A 21,305-nucleotide genomic window follows, 5' to 3' on the forward strand; every position below is an offset into this window, starting at 1 on the left:
GTTTTATTTAAAACCATGGTCTCGTACGTGTGTCTAACGTAACACGAGTTATCTGAAACCGCGGTCGCACTGGAGAGGCGTGAGGGCATTCCTTCTCCGGCCGTGCTGAAACATAAAAAAAAAAGGGGGGGGGGGGGGCTTGGTGTCACGGAAGCAAGCAAATGGGATTTGGTAGAATGATTGCAGTGGCAGTAATGACCGTGGATGAAGCTTGTATTTCTTGTTAAGTTAAAGAACGGCTATACTTCTGATGAATCACCATATCTTATCTGCAGAAAGCAGACAAAAAAAAAAGGATTAGGAGGCTGCTGGTGTCGTCACAGTCTATAAAAAACGTCGAATTCAGGAAAACAGAAAAAAATTACGCTACCATATATATCACTCCATGAATTAAAGCCTCTCCTTTACTATAATGACACCCACTTTTATTAGCTATAGCTTTATCTGAACACGTACCTCATATCTGGTATGTAACCAACAACGGTTCTCTAATGGCCAATGTTCAAGGACTGTTTCATCGCGGAGTGGCTCTTTTTGACTAGGGTTTCATAAATGCGGTGCACAATTCACGTTCTGTTTTTATACCTTCACAATGTAAAACAATGCAGCTGGGATACTATTGTTACAGTGACGGCGGCTGATGGGCGAATAATACAAAACGCCGGTATTCGGCCATTCAGTCAGCTTTGTCATCTGCCGGCGGCCATTGTTGGTACACGAAGCTTTTCTGTAATATATTCAAGAGCAGTATAGTTTTGTTTAACAATGAGGTCAGATTGCGCCAAACTATGAAATTTATCAAAGTATTCAATTGAGCGTTATTACTCGATGTAACGAGGCCGGATAAATTATACCTCTTCTTTTGTGATACTCAACAGCAGATGATAACGTGACTTTTATGTCTACGTAATACACGAGCCGCAGGAACGACGGGTGCCCACTAAAGCAGCTTGCGTCGCGCAACATCACTTTCGAAATTGTCAACAAGGGGGGGGGGGGGGGGGGTGGCTTTCTGTGCTGCGTCAGAATTTTCGGGGGCCATGAGCACAGCATGGGCACGGAGACTTGTACGCAGTCTCGGTGATATTGAGATCAACGAATGTTTGTTGTCATTTACGCCGCAAAATGTCACTGTGTTTGTTTCTGCTGTCTTATTATCGCCAACTTCAATACATTTTGTTGCTTCCTGTGGGCTCCCCGTACCTTCGAAATTGAAAAAAACAAAAAGGATTGGATAGATGTGAACCTACGTTGGAACCCAAAAGACTACGGCGGAGTGCAGGACCTGCGTATTCCGCCAAACAAAATTTGGAAGCCTGACGTGCTCATGTACAACAGGTGAGTGGTTGATTACAACAAATTTAGATACGTGTTAAAGCACTCATAAATTATGGTTAGCATGTGACAGACTTGGAGTAATCAAATTAAAGTAACGAAATTAAGTTCACTAAACTGCTTTTTTTGTTATGAGAAATGTAATGAATCATTTCAAGTGAATTAATTGAAGAAGATTTCTCATTACTTTCGCAAATAGTTTGATTAGAATACAGCGTGCTCGCTTGCTTTATGGCATTTAAAATTGACCAAAAAAGGAAAGAGAATAATGAAAACAATTAAATATCAGTGCCAAAATTCAAGCGTTGGAGCGATGCAACGCTGATCGAAACTGAAATTTCACCGTAAATGATTAACTTGTATGTATTTCTTCGTATATGTGCTGTAAATCAAGTGTACAGCTAGTGCATAAAATATAAACTCTCTTCATTTCAAGTAACATCAAATTGAACTTCAAAGTATTTTCATGACTTTTTTTTTCAATCTGCAGCCATGTAATGACACAGCATTGATTAATGCCAGCAGACAGTGAAGCCAAGGAAGGAAAATGGAATGTTAGTTCTAATATTTTAAAGAGGTTCCACGACACTTTAGCAGCGTGGTCAGACACGCAGCTGATTTATTGTCGAGGCTCTTGAAAATACAGGAGCCAAACACTACAGAGCATCACAGGGCATGGAATTTACAATTATTTTCAATCTGAGCTAGAAATCGTTTCCTCTCCTCTCAACAAATGATGCCGTATAGCCGGAGAGTGGCACACCGGGCTCGTGCCCTTATGATTGTTTGGAAAAGTTTTGCAGGGCCCCTTTATTTGTATTTTAACAACAGTGATGTAGATATGAAGAAAGTAAAGTAGGCGAAAAAAAACAACACGCCGTCGACAGGGATTGAACCTCCAACCTTCGCGCTACGCGCCAGATGTTCTCACCAATTGAGCTACGATGGCACTTGTCTATGCCTTACTTGGCTCTTATTATCTCCTTAATTTCGTTAGCGTTGCGTAAAAGAAACAAACGAGCTCTCGAAATTTTCTTCCTTCGTGTACTCGCGTTATATTATTAGGATCAATCAGCTGTAGTTTGTAACGTAATTGAATTACCTTTTTGACTAACTTTGCCTAATCTCGCATACGATCTCAAAGAGTCACAAGTAATTTCGCAGACTGCCGTAAAGAGTTTTGTCTTCCTGCGACCAAGTTGAAACATTTGGATTGTCGATTTTGATTGTTTATTTTTAATAAATGCAGTTCTCTTGTCAAGAGCACCGGCTAAAGGTCTGGGTTTCAGTGCAGTTTTAGCAGCAGTCTCTCGAGTGACCGCACCTAACGTATACTACCCCCCCAGCAAACAAATAACGAGAAAGACAGTTGAGTTACAACGTGCAGTATAGCGTGCACGCAAGATCGCGTGTGTCAGGCCAAGTTTTTTAGGCAAACCGTGTGTTGTAAACCTGCTTCGTCGAATAGTAAGGTGCACGTGGTTGAGTGTGACCTAATCACCAGTTGCAGCACCCTCAAAGATGGTTGAAAACAATAAGGTGTATCCAGAATATATCTAGTTGGACATTACTTCCTTATAGAGCGCTACACCCTGATAACATTGTCTATATTATCGTCACTTTTTTTACTGTAACTATAACTTCAAACAGTTCTAATCTTTTTGTAGAACACAGAGGTATCAACAAAACTGAGGTGAAATTTGCCTCGAATACACCACAACAACCAATACATTGAAGTAAAAAAAAAGAGCTAATCAGATTTTTCGGACGCTTTCTTTAAGGAAGGCCGGCGATGTAAGCATACGTAAAGAAGTAGCCTTGATTGATGAAAAAAGAAATAGCATAAAACTTCATTTTAGACATTATCGTTAGATTAATATTGTTTTATATATTTGGGACTCACCTTAGTTCGCGAAAAATTGAAAGGAAAATGAAACAGCTTCATTCAGCAACTGCGCACGAGTAGTGAGATACGTAACGAAAGATCACTTCCTTAACTTAACTTTAAAACATTACGATCGAAATTTTACCAAGCTGTTTTCGAGCATGTTTAGGTACTTGTTAAGAGCCCTGAGAAAATTGGATACTGCAGTGTCCAAAGGTTCGTCCTTGATATTTGCCGCGAGATACATTGCGCTTCCGCCTTGATTGTGCATTCGTTTCAACCTCAGCGCACACACTTGCTCGCAAATAGCAGGTTGTCAATAGGTTATTGCCTCGTGTTGTCAATACTTAAACTTGAGGCTGGGAGTTTAGACGTAATGCAAAGCGAGTACATTCAAACATCAGCTTACGAAATATTGCGGCCGAAGAGGCCGCATGAGTATATTTTTTTTTCGGAAATTCCTTGCATTCAGATAATTTCAGAACACACTTGCTTAAGTAACAGCTCCGTCATTTTGCGCGGATGATACAACGGCAGCCTAAACTAAAACAGAGGGACCAAGACAAATTGCAAACTAAGACATGGCGCATAATTTCGGTGCTTGCGTTAATGTTATCGCAGCAACTTACCGACGGAGTGAGCCGAGGGTGATTTCTCCCGTCGAAACGTCGACGCCACACGGACCGCTTCATCGTAGATTAATTTGTTACGGCTTTCATGTTTATCTTCAAACGTCTCGCTTCAACCATTCTACTTTCGCGGAAAGGCAGCTTCGTTGGACGAAAGGTATTGTCAGCATCTGTAGACGTTTGCTCGAAAATAACTACTAAAAGCTATTTCGTAGCGATTAGTTGATACATGGCAAACTGCAGAAAAGCAGTGACAAGAAGAGAAGGAAATACATCAAGTATGCGTACATGCACAGTGTCTTCCGGAGAAATTTAATGAGTGGTTTTTAATTTACTAGGCATTGACAGTGACAAACCCTTGGTTGAACACTCAAAGATTAACTCTACCACCTGGAACTCTTCGCGGTGCTTTTAATGCATGGTACACACTGCTTAATCACCCCAATCATAACACAGCTGCTGCGGCTAGTAATCGGATTCGATATCTTGTGCTTAGCTAGGTGACGCCATATGCACTCAGTCGATGCTGGCTCAGTTATGCGTATAGTTCAACTAATGAACTCGTATCTGGTGTTTCGTTCACCCCGCTGCCTCCCCCCACCCCCCTTATCTCTCTGCTCTTCACCCTGGTGCTCGTCTGCGCATGCGCAGCGCGGACGAAAAGTTCGACGGCACGTACCCGACCAACGTGGTCGTGCGGAGCAACGGCAGTTGCAACTACATCCCTCCTGGCATCTTTAAGAGCACGTGCAAGATCGACATTACGTGGTTCCCTTTTGACGATCAGAAGTGCGACCTGAAGTTCGGCTCCTGGACCTATCACGGTTATCAGCTGGACCTTCGTGTCAACAGTGAGGAAGGCGGGGATCTGACTACCTACATTCCCAATGGCGAGTGGGACCTGATAGGTGAGTGAACACTGCTGTCTATATACCGCCTATGTGAGCATCGATATCTGCCCAGTAACCATAAGATAAGGTCACACTGTACACCTTATTCGTGCATTCAATGCAGACTTGCAGACTTTTTTTCTTGCTTAGCGTATCACAGTCAACCGGGCACACTTTAATTTAAACCTCCTTGCTACTTCCTCACCCTTCACCTCCCACTGTATCCGCACCCATTCCGTGGCTTCCCACTCGCACGACCTAAAGCTGTGCCAAAGCTTGAGAACCGCGAAAATCGTTCCAGATTTGACAAGCTGTGCAAAGCGTGCTTGTTGCGTGCGCGTGCACCACGAAGCTTTCGACATCGCCTCGTTTCTACATCGTTCCGCTATGCCCACCTGCTCTGGATTTGACGAAATTCTTTTCTTCTCCTGATTGCGTAGGAACAGTAAATCTACGCGCCGGTAATGACGTAATCGCGATCACCAGTTGAGTGGAGAAGGTAAATATAATCGCATGACGACGCAGCCGGCGTCTTACTTTTTATTTACTGCTCTCTCTCTCTTCCCGAGCTATTACATTGTCATACGCCACTTAACAGTAGCAATATACACGACTCGCAATCCCTATAGACTGGCAGCTGTTACGTGGCACGCAATAACCGGACCGGGATAATCCATACATCACATCTCGACACAATTTCTTCGTGCGCAGTTACTCAATATTTCGAGATGCGCTCCCACTATACGTCGCTTATCAAGATGGGCCATCCATAAACGGTGTATGACAAGCACGCTACTTAATGCAAAGGAAATCGATACACCTCACAGACCTCTTGATTTTCGCGATTGCGCTCGCCCACTCTCAACAAGTGCGACTTATAAGAGGCTTTACTGCTTCAGTTTGGTCATCCGTGTAATTCGCCCAAAAAGACCGATTTCACCGCCCCTGGGGAATCCTCTTTAACACGACTGGCTCACCCAACTCGCTGTGGCACGAAATGCGAAAGATGAAATCTGTTCGCATGGTGCTCAATCAGCTTGGGTTAAAGAGGATGTTAAGGATGGTTAAGAAGATGGTTAAAGAGGATGACTTAAAGAGGTACAAAGACGTGAGAAAACGCCACGAGCCACGCACGCTGAAAGATACAAAGAACCAGAGTAGTGCTTCTAATTATACAATGAAGAGGACGAATACGTCGAGGATTTGTCACAAATCCCTCCATAATAAACCAAAAATACGAGTCTTTTATGTTCTGAAATTATTTCTGAAAAAAAAAAACAAGACATTGCTCTACACCTGTGAAATCTGAGTTAACAGCGGAGAGAGCAACGTGGCGAACGTAGATGGAGCTTCTCCTTATTATTTCTTTCTTTTTTTCTTTCTTTCTTCCTTTTTTCTATATTTATTGATTGATTTATTTATTTCCTTCTTTCTTTCTTTATTGATTACTTGAATATTTTCTCTCTCACTCTTTCTTTTTTATTTGTCTTTTCATATACTGCACTCTTCCTTTCTTTCCTTCGTTCCACCTTTTACACCACTCATCATCGCCACTTCCCTTTCCCACTCTATTGCTGTACTAAACAATGCATGACAATCTTATGCTAGCAGTTGCCTAGCACATGCCCACTCTGTCTGAGGCGCAAAGACTAGACTATATAAAACTACACCATGCTTTACTCTCCTGCGTCCTCGTTTCCTACCTGATCACCGAACAGCATTCCTCCTCACACCAAACTTTGTTGTTTTTTTACCACTACCTTGCTATACTACCCTACGCATTATATACTATGCTGGCAGTTGCTTGGCACTCACCGCCTGGGACACATGCCTCGCCGAGTATTCTTTCACGCGACATCGGCCTTACTCCGAGTTTACATAAACACCTGTGAAGTTAAAAAGTTGCTCAAAATGTTCTTATTTTTCTTTAAGTCATTATTATTGTTTTGTTTTGTTCTTTCTATTACTATTCTTCTCTTGTTGTTACTCCACTTGTTCTTCGTTTCTGAGCCCGCCCTTTTGAGACCCATCGATGTTCTGACGAACCACTAGTCTGTTCCAGTGTTCCCCAGTTTCCTCGAAGCTTCCTTTCGTTTCTCCATTGCCATTTTTCTCTTTGATCTTTTTCTAATCGTATCGACTCAAAATTTTTCCGCCCCCTGGTTCGCGGCTGCACCTAAAGCAAGGACTAAATTGAACGCTTCTTTTTCCATCTATGTTGTGTTTCGAAAGGAGCCCTAAAAATTCGACTACTTTTCGCGACGATCCGTTATTTACCCATCTACCGTGCTCTTCGAAAAAAAAAAAAAAACGCTGATCTGAAGGGTGAATTCTGCTTCGTTTGCTCTCTCTAGTTCCCAACAATGAGATCTGTGTTGTTTGAACACTGTTCGCGAGGCTCGCTCGGCTGCTGCTTTCGTTCGACGTTGTGATCGATCGCTCCAACTTATCGGTGTTTGCTCGAGCGAGGGCGGTTATCGCAAATATCACCTCGTGTATGTGGAGAACAACGAGTGTACCGTACTTAGTACACCAAGAAAGAATCCCACTGTGCGTTGCCCAAAAATTTTCGTGAGACCTCAACTGAGGTTTGTATCAGGTGAAATACAGGTACAATAAATGTGCTCCATCGGATAGAGCATGCGACAAGAAAGAGAAGATTTCAAAACAGGCAAACAGGCCTGCTGTACCACTGTGATGAGAAACTCACGAAAGGGCATTCGACACCTGTTCACGCTACGCGACGTGTGAAATGATATTACTACAGAAGACATTTTCCCACTGAAAGTTTTATTATCCTAACTATTACAGCTGAAACTTGGTTCAACAAAGCGATGACCGCAGTTCCATTTTTTGTTAAATAAAGAAGTTCGTAAAATAAAGAAAGAAATTATTCAGTTCGTCACAAGCCCAAATAGTAATCTATACTGGTATCACGCAGGCACTTTTGATCACGATCGGTGCCCATCTGAATCAGGAGATAGGTCAATTTCGATCGCAATCAGCCACGACTGCGATCAAGAAATTCGCGATCTCTCATCGCGACTTGACTACCGCCTGCGCAAAACTCAATCCGGATGAGGTTGTACCGTATAGCAGCTCGGACTTGCTGATCGCGATCAACAACTCTGAATCGGGTGGGCCCTCATCGCCATCGAAAGTACCCATGTACCACCGGTATTAGGGACAACCGAAAGCTGCCGCGGCATTTTATCTGCCCCGAACACATGTCTGCATGTCTGCGCACGTGGGATGTCCACTGGGAGTCCCAGACATAGCGCCTCCAAGTCACGGCCATACAACTGAGATATACTTTCACGTGAGGCTACGACAAGCTGCTGATATGCAAACAGGAAGGAAAGTGACGCAGTGGTTGTGGAAGCAGGCAGAGTGAGAAAGAGAGGAAGGGAAACGCTGTTTGGGTGTTCTGCGCGCGAGAAGTTCGGTGAGTGGAATTGTTAGTCCCGTATCCTATTGTCGCGGCCCTCTATCGTAGCACTTTTCACGAGAACCTCAGCCGATATTGATACCCGGCCGCTGCAGAGTAGGAGGCAGTGAGCTCGCCCGTGCCTCAGCCCGAACATTACTCTTCCGGACCTCCGAACACGGCATATCTTACCCACACTCGGCTTTGCGTATGGACCCTCTTGGAATATATAGCGAAGTTAAACAACACTAAAGACTAGACATGCGGAAAAAAAAACCGCCCCGGGGCCGAACCTCAGTAAAGAATCGCAGAGCAAGAAAAGGTGTAAGCCGAAAACGAGTGCCATTTGTTGCATAAACAATTTAACAGCCAAAGCAACCACCGTGCCACTTCTGGAGCATTTACAGGGAGAACAAACCACCACCGCCGCCCCTTATCGCCATTTGATGCGTAAGCTGCTCTACAAAGCTGTCACGCCCGTTCTTCCGTGCACGAGCGCAGCGTGCGGCTTCGTCAAAATATAACTGACGATTGATTGATTGATATGTGGGGCTTAACGTCCTAAAACCACCATATGATTATGAGACGCCGTAGTGGAGGGCTCTGGAAATTTCGACCACCTGGGGTTCTTCAACGCGCACCCAAATCTTAGCACACTGGCCTACAACATTTCCGCCTCCATCGGAAATGCAGCCGCCACAGCCGGGACTCGATCCCGCGACCTGCGGGTCAGCAGCCGAGTACCTTAGACACTAGACCACCGCGGCGGGGCAATATCAAACTTAGACTCGTGTCTTAGAGCGGCTATAGGTGTTCCAGCGAGATAGCATTGCAGCACACGTCAGAAAACACTTGCCTATGTCTATCTTTGAAAGAAATAACTGCATTTTTACTGATAACGTTTTTTACGATAACGGGTTTCGTGTTAGGGTAGCTTAGTTCACTTGAGTTTGTTACGACCGAACAACTGATTACCATTGAAGAGCAATTAACTGGTATTCACACGACTTATTGCTGAAATAAAAACGCAAGAGCAGACAACCAGTATTCAGATGACTTCTTGCTATAGAAGAAAAAACTGCCATAAATATAGAAGATCAAGTTTCTCCAGTCAAATCATAAATAATAATTTATATATTCGAAGAACGTGCTTTCTTATTACCGTCAATATATATTCTAAGTGGATTGAACATGACAAGTCTAAGCACTAACGAAGTGAATGGACGCGCTTAAAAAAGTAGGAGAAGAAAAAGACAAAGAGGGAGAGATATAAAGAACTTCGCGGCATGCAAAGGACCACGCGCTACATAAAGGGTCGAAATTTTCGATAGCATGAAATGAGGCCACTTAGTAATCCCTAACAGGACAAAACATACAATAAGAATGAGACTTAATAAAGCGCTATAGAAAAGCTTCATAAAAATGGCGAAAAAGAAAGAGAAGTAAGGAACATAAATGTGGAAACTCGGACAGCGCGCGCGCGCACGAGGCATAAAATGAGGGAGGCCTGCTACGAATAAATCTCTCTTCTCCTACAACTCCTTTTTTCGCCTCTAACGTGCTTTACACGGTAATGCTGCGTGATTGATTGCGCCGTAAGCGACAGCATAAACAGCGCGCTAAGAGTAACAACGCGCGCGTCCGGTGAGGCAGTTGCTCCCTGGAGGTTCGGAGCTTCTTCTTCCCGCAGTTTCGTCGACGTCATGCCACACGGCGTGCTCAACCAGAGTTCTTTTTGTTTCTTGATAACGCTACGGTTCTCCTCTCTTTTCTTCGACTCCCACGCTTACCTGGCCTCCGCAGGGGGGTTCCGTCTCGCGGGGGTCGTGCCCCTAACGATAGTTATAGCGCGAGAACAAAACGACGACACAGAGACAAGAAGGACACGAAAGACACCGCCGAGACCGTTATGCCTACAACGGGACCACTTATGGTTTTTTCTCCTGTTCTGCATTGTGACGTTTGAGGCCGATCTTCGTCGGAGCAGTCGCACGCGTAGACGCACGCTAATGCGGAGCGCTTTCACTCTCACCTAACGACTGCTGTCGTGAATATACGCACACCTAATGAAATACAAGAAAGACGCATAACCACCGAGAAAGGACTGGAGACATAACGAATCTTTATTGGAATGGAAAGAGAGAGAGAGAGAGAAATAAACGTTTATTTAGAAACAGTGTTCCGAGCGAGGCCCGGTATCGTGCACGCTAAGGTGGGAGGATTTCCTAGTCCAGGAACGCTCTGGCTTTGACTGCCCTCTTGCCCCTGGCGACGAGTTGTGGCTGGTCTTCCAGGTCCTCGAGGACGAGCTTGGCCTCCCAAGTTTCCATTAGGTGGTCGTCAAAACTTTATGTTTATTTTCCTCTATTTACTTTACTTTATTTTACTTTACTTCATTTAATGGAATTGAAAAACTCCAGCAGGACGGGCTTAGCGCATAGCGGGCGTCTCTCACGTAGGGACTGACAGGGAATACGTGGCGGCCTCCTCGCGGGCCTGCTGGACGGCCCAATGCTGGCCCGGTAAGAAGTGAGCCTTTGAGGGGCATCTCCCACTTACTTGTTCGACGTAGAGTCGGGATGAGCGTTTTTACACTCCCAGAGCATGTGTGCGAGTGCCGCCGTGTGTCCACACGAGGGTCACGTGTCGCCAATGTACGCAATGGTACAGAAAACAAGAAGCTTGGCAAGGTTCGGGTAAGTGTTACAAACAGTTTAATTCTTTCTCGACTTTCTTCTCGTGGTTTGGAGTATTTTTGTATGTCGGTAAGTATGTACCGACTAATCCGGCAACAAGTTTTACTAAGCAGAAAAAACTCGGAAAAAGAGAAAACAGGAAAAGAAAAAGAAAAACCACATCCGCCGCAATATCGGTGGTCGCTGCCTCTTCCTTCTCCTACTTTTCAATACGTGACGTCATCGCGCTGCATTATAGCATGCTTGACCGGAATGCGCAGCTTAGATAGGTCACTTAACCTGGAGAGCATGCCGATGACACTATTTAAAGTAAACCTTTATTGAACGTCTAAGTTTTGCTACACGTCACGACTGCGCTTACATGGAAAAAGGAGGAACATTTTTTTTCTCTTTTTTTCTGTGCTTACTTATTATTACAATACACTGACAGCTGTAGACTACCAGATTTGAATTACGCGTGATAAGAATTTTTCCTTCGCGTTCTCGAAGACCTGAAGAATATACTTGACGGTATTCTAAAGGAGATGTGTTTCAGGCATTGGCGTTGCAAGAGGGCGGATGGATGGGGAAATTCAGATACCCCCTTCCTCCCTCCTTCAGTTTTACATATAAGCAGGCAAACATAAAAACACACCCACTAACATACATAAACAGTAGTAGAACTACTCTGAGCCCGAAAAAAAAAAACTGCTTACGCCACTGGCTTCAGGGTTACAGTCAGGCACACACCATGATCGTGCATAAAGGTACGTACACCAGCTATTTATATTTTTTATATACTAGGAACAACTTCTAAAGCGCTTCCCGTAATTCGAGATTTACACCACCCAAAGCTATTCGCTCCGTTCGTTAGACATCCCCGAGTATTCGGGAATAGTTCGCTGAGTTACAGAGGATCTTCGAACCAGGATAGCTTCTATAGCTTCAAGATTCTATACTGACCTATCGAAGTGAGGCATTCGAGTGTAGTAGTAACATGGCTGCGTTGCCGCCTGTGCACAGTACCGCATCGACTATAAAACAGCGTCTCAGGGTATGCAGCTCAAGTACTTACCTTTAACCCCGTTTAGATTTTCTTACACGGGACAGAGATGCTCTCGCAGCATCCCCTCACCTCCTACTTGCATAAGCGCTTCAGTGAACACTGAAGCTGTCCTATCTGCAGAGAGGTACGAAACTTTGTTTTCCGACGCTTGCCAGGTGGGCGAGCCCAGGGACTAAGTCGTAGAGTCAAGCATCAGCACATATCCCACAAACGCTTGTGCGGCTCTGCTAGGTATCGCATCGACTTTATCTTCCGAAGCGTGATTGGAACTTCATACCTTAACCCTACTTCGCAGTTACTCGCGCGCTAACTTATAAGCGTTCCTGTGCGAGTGACTGCGGCGGTCGCCTCCTCTTCACCGATCACGCACGTGTGATCCCGTGCTCGTGTTATCCGACCGCAGCAATCGCAAGAGCGCGACGCGGCCAATATATTCATAGCGAAGCGTGTTCGCGAGTACGCCGACGGAGGCCTGCGGCGCAGGAAATCCAATTTGTGCCGCCGCAGCGCCGTCGACGCACCGACTCGAGATCTCCGCGGCCACCGCGCTCAGAGTCTGTGACGATGCCGTACTTCAGAAGCGCCGGTCCTTCCTTCACCTCCTACCACCGTTTGGCCCCACTTTGTGGAAGAGAATTATTCTAGGAACCTGCGTCTCGCCGGGATGCACTCGTGTGTTTTTTTTTTTTTTCCTCCCCTTTTCCTCCATCCTTTTCCCTCGGCTTAACGCAACAAGCGCCGTCTGGAAACTGAAAAAAAAAAAAAGAACTTCGGCGAAAGAAAGATTGCCAAACGTTGAGGCCGTCTTCCGGAGGCTCGTACTATTGCGTTGTTATCTGACTTATTCAGCATTTTTCGTGTCGTGCTTTGTTATTTATCTCCGTCTTTTTTTTTTTTTACTTCAAAAGTTAAATCTTTTCGTTCCCTGTCAAGGACTTGGATTGCTCCGCTTCGCTAGTTTCTCGTAGAATGGTTTCCACACGACCTGCGAGCCTGGCGTAGTACTTTAAACGCCACCAAACCTTCGTTCCTTCACGCTATGAGGTTATGTAGACCACCGTGCCGATGCACTCACCACCGACTTGTTCCTCCGGTCATGCCCGGGGTAATGGCTGTTGCTTTAACAAACGCTTTTTTTTTTCTGCGAAGTTTGTCAGCTTCTCATTGTGTGAGGCAGTCTTTCTTTCTTTCTTTCCTTCTTTCTTTCCTACTTTCTTTCCTTCTTTCTTTCTTTTTTTCTTTCTTTCTTCTTTCTTACTTTCTTTCTTTTTTTTCTTTCTTTCTTCATATTTTTTCATTACCAAAACTGCAGTGAAACCTGTACAGTCGTGATACTCCTCCTTTATAATCAAATTTTCCGCCTTCAATCCTCGTTCCCCTACGAGTGTATCGGTTGAGGTGTGCTCAGCTTGTCACTTATGAGTTACCACCACTTTAGCCCGTCTTCAGGCTTACTAGACAACTTCTCGCTGCAAGGATGATGCTATCGATAAAGGTTGATTTCTTTTTTTTAATTAACTGTATATAAGGAGAGGTTGGTGCCAATGCGTGGCGCCGGCTACTCCTCTTCTCTTGCACAAAAGTCGACATCGCATATTTTGTAGCAAACACAAGGCTATACATATGTACATAGCACAACGCTTACACAATGAGTCCACGTTTTCCAATACTGAGTGTCCACACAACACAGAAATGTGTCCACACTACATAGAAATGTGTCCGTACCATACAGAGTTTGTGAAAACACAAGTAATCACGACAATTTAAGTGTTCCCACAAAACATGAAAGTTCAATGAAATCTCTAAGGTGATCTTGTCGCTTAAATACTGAACTGTTTTCAGAAAGGTTTTCCCAAAAATTATCGTAGTGAAACACGAAAATACTGTTTTCAAACATACCGGTTAACAGTGACGAAGTACATTTTGGTTTAGTACTTTTGAGCTATTTTTGATTCCCCCAGAAAGTGAATCACTGCACGCACTCCAGTGGCTTGTAGCTTTCCTTTTGGCCATGGACCCAAGATTTTTGCAATTGATGGAGGTCGCTTATCCAAAGAATTGAGTTTTTGTAAAAGGTTCTTTCGAGGTACGTCATCTTCTGGCTGTGTTCCAATACTCACCGTAGACGGCTAAATACACAGCTAAATGGACGGCGGCCATCTTAAGCAACGTTACTAGATTACCTCAGTTTGCAAACTCCGCCGGGATGCGGCGGCGAAACGCGGCCCCCTTCGTTTCTCGCTCTCTAGGTGGCGCTTCCGACGCCATTTGACCGGTCGCCGCATCGTAACGGAGCCTTCGCGCAATGTTAAACGGAATTTACGCGGTTAATTTTGTGTAATGGGAGTTATTTCCCGAGAGGGTGAGCGAAGGTTATTACGAGTGTGCAAGTAAATCACCAGTTGAGCCGCTAAGGTGATGCCACACGGCAGAGACGTGAGCGCGATGCCCGAATCTTGCGGGACTTCTGTTCATACAGCTCTTTTGCGTTCCTGTTCTTTAAAATTCGATTGCCTATGTAAAAAAAAAACCATTGACAGTGGGCCACAGCATTAAGTCTAAATGCTAGGGGGCTATGCACTTCGATTCAGGTGCACGTTAGAGAAACCCCAGGTGGTTAAAATTTCCAAAGCCATCCTGCTCTTCAGGTTCTCTGGACGTTTCACAAGTGATCTTTAGCAGCTTTTCCTCTATGAATTTTCAGCGGGAGGCTTGAAAAAAATGTCTCTTTTCGGCCGCGTATTTCGTCGAATCGTACCCACTTCGGCAACCAGTCACAAAGCAGCGAGGCATGTTTTCTGACATTCAAGAACCGTCACATGACACATGTGAGCTGTGTAGCTCACAGGGAAAGCGATGACTGAGTTGAAGACATTAAAAAACACCCGGCACCATGCAGATCACGCCAACGCTGACAGCGTCGGTGCCACGCCGGGCACCACGTTGATCGCTACCGTAGTAAGTTGCAGCCAGAGCACACACTACGCGAGTTACGTCGAAATAAATCTTGCTGGGACTCAGTGACAGCGATGACTACGAAGCACACTTGAAAGCAACAAAGCAGCACCCGGCATAAGAACACAACTGCAGTAACTCCGCCGTTGTCAGACGGCACCGCCGAGAGGGGGCGCGCTTGCGGCTTTTTGACCTGCGGCTTTTGACTTGCGGCTTTTTGAGCTTGCGGCTATCGAACTTTTAAGCAGAAAATTGCCAAGTAAAGGATCTATGATAATACTCGGGGTAGTTCTCTACTGTTTGAGGCCAGGACGGGAGTACTGCGAACCAAGACATATCGAGCCAAATACGAAGGGGTAGACACAGTATGCAGTGCGTGTGGAGAGGAAGAAGAAACTGCCGAACACTTGATAATGTTCTGTAAAGGGCTTCACCCTATAGTTCAGGATGATGGCGCAGAGTTTTTCAAAGCACTGGGGTTTAGGGACCGGGAGGGCAAAATAAACTTTAAGCGGGTAGACTTAACCAGAAGGAGGTTATCTGATTGGTGGCTAATGTCAAGACACGAGTGAAAATTAAACTCTTCACTGCAAAGTACGAATCCTCAAACTCACTATTTAAGAAAAAAATAAATAAATATAGTTTTTGGTTCATTAGGTATTACGGCTTGGTGGCGCTAGCCACCGCCCGATCTAAAGGGTACAGCCATATCCATCCATCCATCCATCCGACCGGTACAGGGAAGGGTGACACTCGCGGCGCCGCAGTTTGCAAACTGAAAAAAGTATCTAGTAACGTTGATCTTAAGTCACATTCCAACTTTCGCGTAGCCGGCAAAGTAGACAGCTCCGAGAAGACCGCATCGTAGACAAATATGATGCAGGCTACTTTGCTGTCTAAACAAGATGGCGGCTCAGCGAATTGCTCAGATAGATCGGATATCGCCAGAATGGTCGTCTGCACACAACCTAACGCTTTCCCAGACGCTTAATGAGAGTAACGCTTATTTGTTTTTGATTTCGACACGAAGTAAGCCAGAAATTACAACTGTTACGTTTGTTTGTTTTAGCTTTTTCTTCTCGACGCGAGGTGGCGCATTGCCGCTTGAAAGCCGGGCTTCACCCTATAGTTCAGGATGATGGCGCAGAGTTTTTCAAAGCACTGGGGTTTAGGGACAGGGAGGGCAAAGTAGACTTTAAGCGGGTAGAATTAACTAGAAGGAGTGTGGTATAAGGCGTCGCTACCGACTACAGCGCTGTGCGGTGGCACGCGCTCGGTGGCCGCCACGGGGGGAGAAGGAAGAAGATGAAATAAACAAGATGTCTCCGTTTATGCTGTGCTATTCATTATGCACGATGTAACATATTTTGTGCTGAAGTCGTACATTCAACTAGCCCTGCTTGAACGTCGTGACGTACGAACAGCCATGCTTGATTACCTGCAAGTATATCGCTGTACGCCTCACGCGACTACTGGTGCGACACCCGCTGTTCTTCTTCATCGACGCCAACCTCGCACCAGACTTGACATATTGGGATTGCCCGACAGATGCTTCAGCACGGACCCGTCAAGGGCGATTGAACAGCTACGAGAGCATGTCAAAAAGAAGCAAATGATCTCGAAGAGCTACACCGATGAAAAACGTGGAGCCAAGGAACCCAGTTTCGTCGTTGGTGATTACGTGCGCGTTAAGACAACTGCAGCTCACGGTAAGCTGTCTTCACAATTTTCCGCGCCCAAGAAGATCATTGGAAAACGGGGACCGGCCTCGTACCTTTTGGACGATGGGCGTGTGTGGAACGCATCTAAGTTAATCGCAGTTCACTCCGGAGCGGTCAACAAAATGAAATCGGGCACCCCTGCTGTTATGAACTGGACACCTGCATTTAATCGGTCTTCTCATGCATTACAGCCTGAAACCGCTGCCCTTATGAACTGGTCCCCTGCATCTGATCGGTCATCTAGTGCGCCCCAATGGGACACATCAAGAACGGATGGTCATGAAAGGGCAGACCCCGTATCATCTCCACCAGACGGCACGCAAGCTTTGACCAGTCCAGGATTTAATGCGCCTGCAAGGAAAAGCAAGCGTAAAAAGAAGACCCCAAAGAAATTGAAGGACTTCGTTAGGAAGTAGACAAAAACAGTTTTGTGTGTTTCTACCATTTATTTTTATTTTATTTTATTTTTTTTTTTGCAAGAGGGGATATGTGGTATAAGGCGTCGCTACCGACTACAGCGCTGTGCGGTGGCACGCGCTCGGTGGCCGCCACGGGGGGAGAAGGAAGAAGATGAAATAAACAAGATGTCTCCGTTTATGCTGTGCTATTCATTATGCACGATGTATGCTGTGCTATTCATTATGCACGATGTAACAGAGGTTATCTGATTGGTGGCTAAAGTCAAGGCACGAGTGAAAATTAAACCCTTCACTGCAAAGTACCCGTCCAACTTTACTATTGAAAGGGGAAAAAAAAGATAAATCTAGTGGTTAGTTCACTAAGTATTACGGCTAGGTGGCGTTAGCCGCCGCCCGATCTAAAGGGTACAGCCACATACATCCATCCATCCAGCCGTCCAAATGTGTTCCATTTCTCGGACAGCATGGGCTCGATGCTGTCTTCTGAGCAGTCTCCGTAGACTGTCTACGTGCAGTCTGAGAATTGGAACACAGCCCATGTTCGATGCTCAATGTGTGTTTCTGCGGTGCGAACTGCGCAGGCGTGCCGGGAGTGCGCAACGTTCGCGAGTATGCCTGCTGCCCGGAGCCGTACATCGACATCACGTACACCATCCACATCCGGCGGCGCACGCTCTACTACGGCTTCAACCTCATCATTCCCTGCGTGCTCATCTCGTCCATGACTCTGCTCGGTTTCACGCTGCCCCCCGACACCGGAGAGAGGCTCACCCTGGGTGAGTAACGTTGAACAAAACGTTATATACTTGCTGTGTGTGTGTGTGCTTCAGTTGTGCCTCACCTCCGACTCCTCCTCACGGTCATGTACGAACGCTCTCCCATGTCGCGAAGTCACCGAAGGGAGATACGCAGTACGTTAGTGTGAGTCGATGTCCTTTCACTCCTCTTTTATCATTTTCCCCAGTGCAGGGTAGCGAACCCAACGTGCGTCTGGTTAACCTCCTTTCCCTTTCCCGATCCTCTGTCGTTAACTCGCGCTCTCTGTCCGTCCTACTTGCTAGGTTACCACCGAGCACCGAGTAAGAAGCACACGGCCGTTACTTTATAAAAATTTGCTGAATAAAGAAAAAGCAAAAAGAATATCTCGTGGAGGAGCCGGGGTTCGAACCCGGGACTTCTCGCATGCAAAGCGAGCGCTCTACCTCTGAGCTACACCCCCGAACGGTGAACTGCTTTTGTTAGCCAAGCGGCATCGGGTGCATGCACCGTAATAAACGCCTTTCGCGCGCGTGAATAAATTGCATGTGGCGTTAATTGTATGGGCGGAATTCTGGGAATGATGCTGAGGGTCGGAAAAAAATGATGATATGAAATGCATCCGTTTTTTTTTAAACAGCGGAGTTCCTAAAGTTCGCGCAGAACGGACAAAACAACATCATCATTATGAAACGGCGCGCTATCTCTTCGTCCTCTTCTTCGTCGCCAACTTTGATCCCAGAGCACCTACGCTGATATGTTCACAACTGGACAGAATATCTGTGATAGACGAGAGAACGGGGGCAGAAAGAAAGAAGAAGAAAGGGATACAAAGAAAGTAAAGAAAGACAAAAGAGATTCAAAGACAAAAATAAAGAAATAGATCGAGAGTGATATATATAGAAAAAGAGAGCAAGACAGGAAAAGACTCAAAATCAAATGAAGAGGGAGACGGAAGTAGAAAGAAAGAAAGAGACTGAAAGCAAAGAGGAAGTGAGAAATAGAGAGAGAGTGTGTGGGGTCGTCACAAGGAAAGGGAATAAATAGAAAGAAATACAGAAAGAGTAAGAAGACGAAAGAATGAACGGGGGAAAAACACAGGAATACGAATAGATGAAAAGGAGATTAACTCAGAGAAAGAAAGAGACGAAGAGAACAGTAACTAGAAATATAATTGCGAATAAACACTGAAAAAAATTCTCCTAACTAAAAGAAGAAGAAGAAGAAGAAGAAGAAGAAGAAGAAGAAGAAGAAGAAGAAGAAGAAGAAGAAGAAGAAGAAGAAGAAGAAGAAGAAGAAGAAGAAGAAGAAGAAGAAGAAGAAGAAGAAGAAGAAGAAGAAGAAGAAGAAGAAGAAGAAGAAGACAGCGCACCCGGTTCGGCACTTCTTTCATGCTTGGCATTTCTAGTGCTTAGCTGCTTTAATTTTTTTATTATTATTAAAATTTGTCGCAATATAAATGTCACCAAACTTGTCAAAATTGCCAGTGTGGCTTTTACGACAGGGTGACAGCGGTAAATCTAGTGCTCTCTTGCAGCGAACTGTTCCATTATTGTTCTGTGCAGCGAGAGCTGAAAGTGGCGGCTGCCCAAAAGCAAAAAATCAAAAGAGAAGAGAGAGGGTCACAAATTTACCATCTCTTGTCTCCACACGCCGCAGCGTGCTGATTAGAAAGACAATATGATGATTGTCGCTTGATTTTTAAACTACTTCTATTACGTATAGGCACTTCGCAGCCGTGACTGTAGCATGACTGGCCGCGGATGGCGTGCCCCCTACACATGTCGCCTAAGTTTGGGCATTTGTCCTTTTTTTTTATCGTCCCTCCATATTACCCCCACCCCCACTCCCCACCCTTGTTTCCAATCTTCTTTATTTGTTGCGCAAGGCACATGGACTGACCGATTGGTGGACTCGACTGTACATTCTAGCTATTTCTTCTTTTTGCAGCCTATTAATGACATCGTCTTTCAGTGGTTACCTGGGCATTGTGGTATAGGCGGCAATGATTCTGCAGATCGTGCTGCACGCACGTCACATAAAGAAGCGAACAGCGTTCCGATTCCGCTTTCAAGAGCGGATGCGGCGAGGCAGATTCGTCAACTGGCCCGCAGTCTCACACTGACTGAGTGGAACGCACCAAGCATACGACGTACAAGACTGCACGAGCTCGACCCTTCACTACAACTCCGGCCTCCACCCGGCCTACATCGACGTGCAGCTTCGCTTCTCTATCGCCTTTGGCTGGGAGTTGCTTTCACGAAAGCTTATACCACGTTAATCGGAATTACTGACAGTGCGGCGTGCGATGTTTGCGGCACCGACGAAAATATCGAACACCTGCTGTGCCATTGTCCTCGATTCGCCTCAGATAGACAAGTACTTGCCAACGCAATGCGCCGACTGGATGATCAGCCTCTTTCTGTGCAGGTGCTATTATTACAGCAACGTCCACATGCCTCGACAGCCCACAAGGCAGTGAAAGCCCTGCTGTGTTTCCTGAGTAAGACAGGCTTGTGTGAACGCCTCTGACATGCGGTAGAGTTCTACACGCTGCAGTGAAATTACTGTCAGTCTCTCCCCCACCCCCTTTTTGTCTTTTCCCTCTCTTCCCTCTTTCTCGTGTTTCTTGTCCCCTTCCCCAATCCCCCAGTGTAGGGTAGCCAACCGGATGTCTTTCTGGTTAACCTCCCTGCCTCCTCCATTTTCTTGCTTCCTCCTCCTCCTATTAGTTACTTACGTCATCACCATCGTTCAATACAGCCGATGGTGACTAATCTTGTATGTGATAAGAAGTCCTCGTTTATCGTATGACTAGAAAAATGCGAACGGTATGCGTTTTTACTAACACGTCCTCCTAGCTATCGAATTATTTTCGGGAGTTTCGGACTAAGTCCAGCTGCTATTTGAATGCTCGAATACTAATTAACAGTCAACCCTTTAAGAGCGGGCGATCCTATCACTAGTTCACGGCGGCCATCTTGCTTTTCAGCAGTTCGGGCAGCACAGGAATGCGCCGAGCAAACTCGTTCCACCCTGACGCATTCGAGAAGCTGCGAGCACTCAGAACCCCTCTCCCCATTAAAAGAAAAGAAGATATTAGTGCACTTATTTTTTTTTCTGCTTTCGTTCTTGCAGTGTCTGCGTGAGTTTTTAAACGAGATAGCGATTACGCTACAGAACCCGTCATCGTGTGTACTTCGCTTCAGAAAGCAATTTCAGAGACGCTCCGAAAAAAAGATACAGAAAAAATCTCCTTCGCCAAAGCGCGACTCGGAATGCGAGATGTAGTCAGGGCTGCAAGTAATCGAAGTTGTCTAATTCGGAAGTGCTTCATGTAAAAAAGAAAGCGCCGACGTAATTCCTAATGACGCATCACTCGCAAAGCACTGATTCGCTAGTGCAAAGTTCTTTGAATGAGCGTATTTAGCGATAAACGCGTTCCGCCAATCTTGATTTACAGCAGGCCGGCTTTCAAGACGGGAATAAGCATTAGGAAAAGTTTAATTTCAGAAATCGATGCACTCAAGCGCGCGTGAACAGCGAA

The 21,305-nt window shown here is 45.5% G+C and overlaps 1 protein-coding gene and 1 non-coding gene across 3 annotated transcripts in view; one reads left to right on the forward strand and one right to left on the reverse strand.

Annotated features, from left to right (window-relative positions):
* The first annotated feature begins 1,228 nt into the window (after positions 1-1,228).
* Positions 1,229-21,305, forward strand: part of LOC142803606 (neuronal acetylcholine receptor subunit alpha-7-like) — a 51,245-nt gene continuing 31,168 nt past the window's right edge. For both annotated transcript variants that reach the window (XM_075888956.1, XM_075888957.1), the window contains exons 1-3: positions 1,229-1,338; positions 4,501-4,757; positions 17,584-17,778. In XM_075888956.1, coding sequence (XP_075745071.1) covers positions 1,328-1,338; positions 4,501-4,757; positions 17,584-17,778 — 463 coding nt within the window. In that variant the 5' untranslated portion in view covers positions 1,229-1,327. The remainder of the gene's footprint in view (positions 1,339-4,500; positions 4,758-17,583; positions 17,779-21,305) is intronic.
* TRNAA-UGC (transfer RNA alanine (anticodon UGC)) lies at positions 18,150-18,221 on the reverse strand. The gene has a single exon. It is a non-coding gene; the product is annotated as a tRNA-Ala (tRNA).

This window comes from Rhipicephalus microplus, chromosome 3 (genome assembly GCF_043290135.1).
Source record: "Rhipicephalus microplus isolate Deutch F79 chromosome 3, USDA_Rmic, whole genome shotgun sequence".
In the NCBI taxonomy this organism is placed as follows: domain Eukaryota; kingdom Metazoa; phylum Arthropoda; class Arachnida; order Ixodida; family Ixodidae; genus Rhipicephalus; species Rhipicephalus microplus.